General features: G+C 52.5%; 1 protein-coding gene across 1 annotated transcript; it reads right to left on the bottom strand.

Annotated features, from left to right (window-relative positions):
- Nucleotides 1-681: 681 nt before the first annotated feature.
- FZD8 (frizzled class receptor 8) lies at nucleotides 682-3,896 on the bottom strand. The gene has a single exon (XM_086331213.1). The coding sequence runs from the start codon at nucleotides 3,503-3,505 to the stop codon at nucleotides 1,430-1,432; it is 2,076 nt and encodes a 691-aa protein (XP_086187339.1). The 5' UTR covers nucleotides 3,506-3,896; the 3' UTR covers nucleotides 682-1,429.
- Between the last annotated feature and the right edge of the window lie 6,905 nt (nucleotides 3,897-10,801).

The following is a 10,801-nucleotide window of genomic DNA, read 5'->3' as shown; positions in this document are numbered from 1 at the left end:
ACAATTGCCAAAGCATTCTTCTGCTAATTCAACAGCCTTCTGCTCAAATAAATTAGCTTAGTCTTGACAGAGGAACAATAGCTTTTTTCTCTAGGAAAAGAAGCACATTTGATATACACAAGCCTGGAAGGTTATTAAGATGTTAACCCGTTAGTTTAATCCATTAAAGAGCGCCTGTTCCACCACCGGATTGTCGAGTGACTTACACTGTACAGTGTGATCGATGGCTGAAAACATTAACCTCTACCCTTCAGCAGTGTGTTAGGTCCTGGAGGAGCAGGTGCTTTCAAAATCACGGACGACTCGAGAAATGAGTGTGGGGTTTGAAGCCTTTAGTGATATTATACAAGATAAATAACAAGGCCAGAGTGGAATTGTGCCTTGCAAAAGTTCCATTTACATCGACTAAGGTGAGTGGTATCCATGGATCAGAAAACAGCTATCATTAAAAACACTATCTTTTCGGAAAGGTGCAAAAACCTCAATTTTGATTTCAGTTTAACAGTGATATTTACTCTGCTAACAACTTAGGAACTCGAGTTTAACAGGTCATTTTTCTTCATGCCTAAGGTCAGTGTACATAATGAGAAACCAGAAAACGTCCCTGTTCCGGAGGGGCCCTCCACAAGCACGTTCAAGGTAACAGTCTAGGAGAGGCAGGGGGAGAGGGCGACGGTTAAGTCATTTATCAAAAGTCATTTTATTGACAAAATAGAATACTTATATTTGTTCTTACAGGGGTGGCCTCTAAACTTTTTACAGAAAATGTACAGACTGTATATCTTTGGGTATGTACATATTTTACACATTTTTACAATTTAACAAATAATTATATTTATAAATACATCCTCTAATGTAAGAAACCCGTATTTACTTGGGGTGTATAATTAAGACATTTCTTGTTTGTTTACTTAAGGCATTTGCCTGGTCATTAAGAATACCCAAACCGTGCGATCCCGTTAGGTCGCGCTCATCCCGCCTAGATCTAGGACGTGTTAGGAGTAAGAGTTTACGTAGCAGAGTCGAGGGAGAAAACTTAGGTCCCTCAGGTGAAATCTGTAGGTCTGGCTTCAAGCTCAGCAAATGGCAACCAGCGAGGGCTCCAAACCTTGGGTCTCGGAAACGCAGCCGCGGGGCTCACCCTCCTCTGCCCTGCCAACAGAAATAAACGCCTGGCGGGAGAAACTCCTCGCCCGTCGGTAGAGGAAAGGGGGGTGGGTCTGGGAGCCTTCAATGCCAGGTACTTTGTTCTAAGTGAGTCCCAGCTAATGGATACCATTAAGAGTTCATTATGATGCTAATAGCAATCAACACGGTGAAGGGGTGGAAACCTCTGCCTTCGAGTGTCCTCCTCCCAGCCCCCCACCCCCCGCAGCACTCTGTCTCCTCGCCCCCTCCCCACACCTCGCAGGCGCACCCTCCCCTCCGCTCAGACCTGGGACAATGGCATCTGCTTTGGATAAGACACCGAGCTGGCCGTGCCAGATCGCCACGTCAGGCCGGTGCTGACGTCGCTGTAGAGGGAGCCCGCCCCGCCGGCCCCCGGTCCCCCGCCCCCGCCGGCCCCCGGCCCCCCGCCCCCCGGGCCGCCGCCCGCCGCGCCCGCGCCCGCCGCGCCCGCGCCCTTGCTGGCCCAGCAGCAGCGGGTGCACAGCGCGCGCCACGACTCGAGCGTCTTGCCGGACCAGACCCACACGCCCGAGGTGATGCCCACTACCAGGCACATGAAGTACTTGAGCATGAAGACCGCGTAGTCGGGCCGGCGCGCCTGGTCGGGCTGTAGATCCCGCAGGCACGGGCAGTTGTGCGTGGCCTCCCAGCGCGGGCGGTTGTGCTGCTCGTAGAAGAGGCAGGCGACCACAACGGCGGCGGGCACGGTGTAGAGCACGGTGAAGAGGCCCAGGCGGATCATGAGCTTCTCCAGCTTGTGCGTCTTGGTGGGGCCACCCTGCTGCTTGATGACCGAGCGGATGCGGAAGAGCGACACGAAGCCGGCCAGCAGGAACATGGTGCCGATGAAGAGGTAGATGACCAGCGGCGCCAGCACGAAGCCGCGCAAGTTGTCCAGGCTCTGGTTGCCTACGTAGCAGATGCCTGCCACCGGGTCGCCGTCCACCGAGCTGAGCGCCAGCACGGCGATAGACTTGACGCTGGGCACGAGCCACGCGGCCAGGTGGAAGTACTGCGAGTAGCCGGCGATGGCCTCGTTGCCCCATTTCATGCCCGCCGCCAGGAACCACGTGAGCGACAGGATCACCCACCAGATGGAGCTGGCCATGCCGAAGAAGTAGACGAGCAGGAAGACCACGGTGCACAGCGCCGGGCCGGTGGTCTCGTAGCGCACGTGCTGCTCCACGGCGCCCAGCTCCTCATACTCTCCGCGCCCACCCGGGCCCCCAGCGCCGGCTCCCGCCGCACCCGCGCCCGCCGCCGCGCCCCCCGCGCCTCCGGCCCCGCCCGCAGCCCCAGCGCCGCCGCTGCACGCCACCTTCTCGTGGCCCGCCACCAGGCGCACCAGGTAGCCGACAGACACGAAAAGGTAGCAGGCCGAGAGGAATATGATGGGCCGCTCCGGGTACTTGAAGCGCTCCATGTCGATGAGGAAGGTGGAGACGGTGGCGAAGGTGGACACGAAGCATAGTACAGACCACAGGCCTATCCAGAAGACGGTGAAGGCGCGCTCGTCCTGGCTGAAGAACGGGTTGTGGCAGGGCAACGCGCAGTTGGCGATCTGGCCGGTCTTGACGCGGTTGTAGAGAGGGTGCCGCTCGCTGGACACGCTCACCATGGGCGCGCGGCACTGGCATCCCGGCTCGCAGGGCGCCGCGCCGCCGCCAGGGGGCCGCGCCTTCCCGCCGCTGCCACCGCCGCCGCCGCCGCCGCCGCGCGCAGGGGGCGCAGCCGCGTCCCCGCCGCCGCCCCTGCCGCGGGACGGGGGCCGGGCCCCGGGTGGGCGGCCGTGGCCGCTGCCGGAGGGCGGCTGCTCACCGGGGGGCGGCGGCGGCGGGCGGCGCGGCGGGCTGGGCGCGGCCGTGGTGAGGTCGGTGCGGTTGTAGTCCATGCACAGCGTGTCGGGGTTGCCCTGCTCGGGCAGCCGGTCGCAGCGCATGCGGTCGGGCCAGGCGAAGCCGTACTGGCGCATGAGGGGCGCGCAGCCGGCCTTGGCGCGCTCGCACACCGAGCGGCAGGGAGGCAGGGGCTTCTTGTAGTCCTCTAGGCAGATGGGCGTGTACATGCTGCACAGGAAGAACTTGAGGTCGGGCGAGCACTGGATCTCCACCAGCGGCCAGAACTGGTGCACCTCCAGGCCCGCCTCGTCCTGCGTGTCGTGGTTGAACTGGTTGGGCATATAGGTGTAGTTGTAGCCGATGCCCTTGCACAGCGGCACGGTGATCTCCTGGCACGCCAGTTCCTTGGCTGAGGCGGCCGCCGCACCGCTCGAGCGCTGCAGCAGCGCCAGGGCGGCCAGCAAAGAGGTCACTTCCAACAGGTAACCCCACTCCATGCTGCGCGCCTCGGCCCCACGCCTTCGCCCTCCGGGCGGCGCGCGGAGGGGCGCCAGGGGCTCCTGCGAGAGCGCCGGGCTCTCTCCTGCCTCTCTCGGGAGGGGTTCTGCCAATAGCCTAGTCCCTTCTCGGGATGCGTCCTCTCGGAGCTGCGGGAGACGAGGGTGGCCGCCGAAGGGCACCGTGGTCCCAGGGTCTGCCCCGCTCACTCCCGCCGGGCTCAGCCCTCGCGGGACAGAGTGGCCGGCCCCCAGCTCATCTCTCCCTCCCTCGGTCGCTTTCTCCGCGCGCGCCGGTGACTCTGCCGGGCACTGAGGGCGGCGGCGCAGCAAGTTTCTTCTCGGGCCGCGGTGCGCAGTCAAGATGGCTGGGCCAGGCCGCTCTGAGCCGGGTCAGCCCCTGCAGCCCCCTTTCGGCGTCCCAGGGCTCATGCTCGCCCCCAAGGCCGCGCGGCTGCTGCCGGGGTTAGGGGCCCGCCTCCACGGAGGCCACGGCCCTCAGTCCCCGGCGTCCGTCCGTCGGTCAGCAGCCGGGATGACGGGCCCCGCCTCCGGTGGAAGTCGCGCTCCGGCCGGCACTGGGGCGAGGTGTCGATGGTCCCCTTCTCGCTGAACTCACGGAGGCAAATCCAGGCCGGAAGGCGGAGCAGACACCTGAGCGGCGCGCCCGCGCCCCGCCACCGCCGCCACCGCCGCCGCCACCACCTCGGCGGGAGCAGTGTCCCTCGCCAACTTCCCGCTCCGGCCCCGCTACGCCCCGGCCGGCTCATGAATATTTATACGGCGCGGACTCGGTCTCCGCCCGCGGCCGGCGCGCCAATCCCGGGCTCGGGGCGGAGTCTGCGCGCTCCCCAGGCCCCGCCTTCCCGGGGCGGACCCGGCTGTCCCCAAGGCAGTGCGAGCTGTCTGCGGCTGGAGTTTGGATAACCTTGGGGTTGACCGCAGAGACGGGTTTTGCCACGATCGTCCCCGCTGCGCTCTGTGGGGCTGAGGTCGGGGTTCCTTCACCCCGAGTCTGCTCTTGGGAACTGGGGGATTCTTTATGCAGTGCGCGCTTTCAGAGGCCAGTTTCGAACTAGTCAAGCCCCTACTTCCTATGCTCCCCGAATGTTGGCAACCTGCTGGCGAGGGGACCCCTCGCCCCTCAGCCAGCTGGCGCGTGCGCGGGGGCTTTGCGGGGGAACGGGGAAGCGGTGCCCTTCTTGGGATTGTCAGAACGATGGTCTTGGAGGCTTGGCGATGTGGAAGGAGTGGAATGACTGCAGTTCATTCTAGATGGTGGGGCTGGACAGGGGGCAGCCGGGGAGGAGATACCCGGGAGCCGAAAGGCGCGGGCACGAGAGGCGTGGGCACCCGGGCGGGCGGGAAGAAAGGGGTCTCCTCCTGCCTCAGCTGAGGGACGTGAGGCAGCGTCAGTTTCCTTACCTGGAGAGTGGGGTTCAGATCTCAAAGGGGGTTCTGCTAATTAGGCTAGATAAGATATATAAAGCATCCGGACATATGTAAAGCGCTCCCTTAAGAGGTATAATTCCCTTTCTTCTTTAAAAAAGAAAATTAGAAAGGGAGAAAGAAAAACTTATAGGACAGACTGGAAACTCTGGCTGGATTCTCCCTCTTAGCCTCGCGCTTTTGGAACGTATGTGCGTCTCTCCAAAGTTGACATGTTTTTGCCAGAGCCTCCTCCTCCCGGTGGGAGGCGGCGCCGGGCTCTGGCGCGGACGCGCGGACACGTCTCCGCGGTGTTCCCGGGGCCGAGCGGCTGGGGACGCGGCCAACGAGCGAGGCCCCCGCCAGCTCGTAGCCACCTTAGACAGGGAGGGGCCCGAGGGGCGGGCGGCCTGGCAGGTTCATTTACGCTTGTTAGGACGTCCCAGGGGGTTGTCTTTCTCCGAGAATGGAGTGTTTATTTTTTAATTGATGTGCTGTTTCATTTAGCGCTTGTATGGAACTCACGCTGGGGCTGTAATTACTGTAATCTCGGGAACAAGCATTTCAGTTAGCCAGGAGGGTGGCAGCAGACGTCTGTCTCTCTCTCTCCTTTTCCTCTCGCCTCTCCCTTCTCCCTCTCCGGCTAGAAAACTAAAGTTATTGAGGATATGGGGACGAAAGAGAGGTAGAACTAAAAGCTCGTTTGAGGCCAGGCCTTTTTTATTGGGTTGGGGGCGAGGGGAGGAGGATGCGGTGGTGGTGGTAATTGGTAATTATCTGTTTACAAACAACTCTTGTCGTGAAACAAAAATAACTAGCAGCATCTGTATATGGCAGGACCCTATGTCTCTCCTGTTCTCTCTAGCTTAGTTTAGCTACCGCATTCTAATTACAAAGATATAATCTCCCAACCGCCCCCTCCCTTCCCCGCACCCCAGCCCCACCCCTAATTTTTGGCAAGTTCAGTATTTTCACCAAGAATTCTAGGCAGAGCCACTAGGCTGTACTCATACCCCCATTGTCTTTTTTCTTTTAAACTGGTCTATTTAGAACCTCTTTATTATACCAAAACAAAGCACTTCCTTCGCATTTTTTTGTTTTAGAAAAACTAAACTGCATAGGAATCAGAAATTCTGAGGCTTCAGAAAGATTGGCTGATTCAGCAGAAAATGGTCTCGAGTTTTCAAAAATGCAAAGACTCAAATGTTACTTGGTCTTTTAAAAATGAATTTCTTTCCTTTCTCCTGATGGGAATTCCCTTGTGGCATGTGGAACGCAGAATGTCACCTCTCTCCTGTTGGGATCCTGTTCAGTGATGGCCATGCTCCAGAACATTCAGCTGCAGAGAAACAGCAGGTAATACCTGGAGATAGGATGCTAAGCACAGTAGTAAGGGAACATCCCGCCCCTCCCCCAGTTTAAGGAGCAGCCTGGGCCCTGCCTCCCCCTGACCACAGATAGGAGGCGCTTGCTTCCAAAAGCAACACAGAGTTTCTTATGATTTTCTTCAGCAGGAAATGTCAAATAGTGGAGTTTAGAATTACACTATATAAATTTACTTGAATTGGGTAAAAACAAACTGACATTTGAAAGTTGAGGCTGCAAATAGTTGATTTTGGCTTTTAATTGGCATTAAAATTTTTTTTTTTTTCCTTTTGAGACAAGATGAAAGCTCTGATGATGTGGAATGTGGAAATTTGGGGAAAATATATTAAGCTTGCTGGAGAAAAGCAGACAAAAAGTTCAGAGCTTTCAAAAATCATTTATCAGCTATTGAGTGTGAGATTAAAACCATTTACATAAAATCATTAAATGCTTACTTTTAATTGAGAGAATAGAAGAATAGCATTTAAATTTTACTATTAAATTAAATGGCTACTTGGCAATCTTTGAGAGCAGAAGAGGCTTAGGAAGCCAATTAGTGCATAAAAGGCAATGATGGGTCAGCAAAAAGAAACTAGGATCATTTATCAACATCCTGGCTAAATAATGATTTTTCTTTTGTATGTAAAGCAGCTGCTTTTTAAGGGAGGGGAAATAGCTTTAGTAGTGACATAAATAATGTAGGGAACTTTCTAGAGGGATTTCTGAACAGATGTCTGGTTACTGAATAGCCCAGGAGCATAATGATATAAACAAGTTGAAGGCATGAATCTAACAGAGAGGAGGGGATGTTAAAAAACATTGGATACCTAGTAAGATGATTGACTATCAATATATTGTAAGTAGTGAACTTAAGAAACTTTGATGAATTATGTTTCAGTGAATTTTAATTTAAAAGTCCAACCTAAAATTCTTGATCAGTAAGACCATCCAAGTCTATATTATGAGAGAATATTAAACTCTATCAAATAATATTGATGTTTCTTGATGTTTTAGACTCTTTCAAAGGGTTGTGCCTTGAGATATCCAACCATAGATAGAAGGAAAGGTAGAGATTAATTGGTCTTGCTTCAAGCTCTGTTAGAATTAAAATGGGTGAGATTACTTTTCTATCCTTCCATATTTATAATTAACTCCATTAAAGGGCTTCCATTTTCTGCACCACCAAGAAAAGGGCTCTGCCAAGAGGAAGTACTCCTTGCCGTGTCTGCTGTAATGAGGCCAAGTTATAAACAGATGCAGATAACTGAGGCAAACAAGGGCCACTGGCCAGGTGTCAGATTTTCACTTCACATGCAGCTGCCATTTTGGAAAATGGTACCCGCACTGTCATTTAATTGGGTAATTATTGTGAAATATGTTTTAAAAATCAGTCATTGATTTTCCCGCTTCATTTATACTGATGTATTGGCCAGATGCTGACTCTTATGACGCAGAATGCCTTGTGCATGAGTTTGGGAACTTTCAGATGAATAAAGATCTCCCAAGTAAAACTGGCAGAGCCAAGAAGGAAACAGCTAGTCTCACATATCAGTCCATCTATAAGCAAGGAGTTCCACCGTTGGTTCACGCTGGGACAGCAGTGATAGACCTGCAGGTCTGCTCTGGTCTCTTGGCCTCCCCTTGGATGGCATGGGGCTTCCCACTGCTGAATCATGAACTTTCACAGGACAGTAGGCAAGGCAGGAAGAGTGGCAGGACCTCCCACTATTGGAGAAAATCCTTCCCCTCAGGTTACACTGGTCTGAACCTGTCACGCCAGTCTTAGCCACGAGGAAGGCTCAGCAGGTGAGAGTCTGGTGGGCAGCCCAGGGCCGTCGGGCTCTCATGGCCTGAAGCTGCCAAGGGGAGGAGGGCTATTGAGCAGACATACAGCAGTCAACCACATGTTACTACGGGAAATTAACTTTCAAGTGATATCGTTTACCAACACGCCTAGTCTTCCAGAGTATTTTGTTCAGGGCTATAAATTAAGTATGATCTAGATACAAGAAAACCTTGATATTTACTTTTTTATTTTTTTCCTTTTGAAGTACTCTGTACAGTGGTGTGAATTAAATGTCAAACAGTTTACTACTTATTTTATTTATAATGTGTATAAACTGTGTAGTGTAACTCCTCAGTTGCTTTTTGTTAAGCTCCTCCCTTCCCATTTGGGCACTTCCTTAAAAATACGGAGACAATTCTGGAATTTTAGATCTTTTTTTTTTTTTAATGTCTTATATCATGTAACTTTTTGATATTGACAAACTTAAATAATGTAGGAGAAATGATGTTATGTCCCACCTCTGAAGGGCTTATGGATGTGAAAGAACTTTTCTATCAATAAATTTTTGGTGCAAGTGTTTACTTCTGATAACACTGATCCATTTAAATGGTGGTCTGAAACAATAAAATTTACATTAATAATATGAATGATAATTACAAGGACCCTGAGGGCATGGAGGTGGTGTTGGTAACAAAGACATTTCTATTTTCTCTTTAGCCCAATCCACTTTGGATCAGGCAGCCCTGGGGAATCACAGCTCAGTTATTCCCTACCTGTGCCAGCAGGTAACCTATGACCTCTCTGATATTTACTTCCTCATGCATAAAGTTTGGAATGACAAATACAAGAGCCCTTACAAGCCTTGAGGGTTAGATGAGCTAAAAGCTGAAAACTTGGTGCAGCACCCCTGGTAGCTCAGGTGCAATGCAGAGACTCAGGTTCGATCCCTGGGTCAGGAAGATCCCCTAGAGAAAGGAATGACTACCCACTCCTCTATTCTTGCCTGGAGAATTCCAAGGACAGAGAAGCCTGATAGGCTACAGTCCGTGGGATCCCAAAGAGTAAGACACGACTGAACGACTAACACTTGGTGAAGCACAGTATCTGGACTTTGATGCATGAATTGAGCTTTGCAAGAGTTTACTCTGAATGTGCAGAGTGATATGAAATGTATCTATTGATTATAGAAATAACCACAGAAAGAAATTCTCCTTATCTTTCACTAAAATTTCACCTGACCTAGTCGAGTCCACACATCAACTTAACCATCACAGACACCCTCTTTTACTGGGAATACACAGTGGTCAGCCACAGATCCACAACCACAATGCCATTTGATGAAAGTATTTATAAAATACACAGAAATAATCTTAGGGAACAGCGAAATAGGCCTGAGAGAGCTGGAAAGGCCTTCATAGAGTTTTTTAGAGAGTAGTCAGCAGTTTGCTAATTTGAGGGAGGCAGAAAGTTTGAAGCAGGTGGCAATGCATTTACAGATTGCAAAGATGAAATAACCTTTGCCTTGGTTACATTTGTTGGTGAAACAGCAAGAGCCATCATTGAACAGAAACATTTTGACATGTATTCAATCAGTTGACAAAATGTGCACCTTTGGTGAGATTGCAGCTGGACCTCGACTTCAGTGTGTGTTACTATGTTTTCAGCTTCTAGTAATGGGAAGCTTGGCATAGTGGCTGGGAGGACACATTGTCTCACATCCCCCAAATCTGGGGTTGGGGGTGGGGGTGGCTGTGGAGCTGGTTGGTGCTGTGTCTTCTGTGATGCCATCAAAATCCAGATCTTTCCACCTTCTTGCTCTGTCTGCCTCCGTGGTGGTGAGTCCCCCTCCTGGTTCCAAGGTGGTGACAAATTAAAGCTCACATCCTCACACACTGACACTAAGAGTCAGAAAGAGGAACATTCCTCAGCCTGTGTTTCTTTGCAAGAGCCAGGAGGTTCTCCTGGAAGGGAATCTTCTTATTCCTTGTGGGTCAGAACTGGGTGACAGGCCACGTCACTATGCCTTGGCCTGGCCAAGGAGGGACTACTTGAGCCAAACTGGGGTTTTGCCAGCAAGGGAGAGGGTCGGGGAATAGGCTTGGGTGGTGACCAGGGGTGTCTGCTGAAACCCAAGGCCTGTCGCAGCTCACATAAGGGGCCAGTATCTCTTGAAGACCAAGGCTTGCTGCCCAAGGTCAGATGTTGATAGTCTGGTCCTCTCTGTAGAAGATGCTTATGCCCTGGGTGTGTCAATCATCAGCAAAGCTCAAGGCCTTTCTCCTCCTCTTTCCCCCAAAGCTGCATGCAGGTGGGATCTGTTAATAAGGTTCCAGTTATTTATTCCACGAGCCATGTACTTTGTTTCAGCGTATGGTTTGTTCTGCCTTCAGAAATCCAGTTGCCTTGAGGGCTCATTGGCTAGGCTGGGGAACCACTTTGTCTGGCAGGACGAGCTGGGTGGTTTGCAGTGTTTGCTCACGGCCTGGTCTCACCACAACTCCCTGTAGGGTAATTACTTGAAGGAACACCTTACTAAACAGCTGGCAATCATGGCTATTAAGGATCTGCCAGAAATGAAAATTTATTTCTCACCTGTGCGGTTTTCAGAGCCTCATGGGGCTGATGCATGAGCAGTTTCCAGTAACCTGTGGAAAGCCTTGGATCCAGGGGGCTGGGTGGTGTTTTGGCCTGTGGTGTGCTGACTCCTAGACGCTTGG

This window comes from Bos grunniens, chromosome 13 (assembly GCF_055505025.1).
Source record: "Bos grunniens cultivar Pamir isolate PY7600 chromosome 13, Bosgru_T2T1.0, whole genome shotgun sequence".
Lineage (NCBI taxonomy): Eukaryota > Metazoa > Chordata > Mammalia > Artiodactyla > Bovidae > Bos > Bos grunniens.
This window is presented reverse-complemented; position numbering and strand designations above follow the sequence as displayed.

Excerpts from the sequence above, each read along its gene's own strand:
- FZD8 (XM_086331213.1), bottom strand. The coding sequence starts at position 3,505 with ATGGAGTGGGGTTACCTGTTGGAAGTGACCTCTTTGCTGGCCGCCCTG.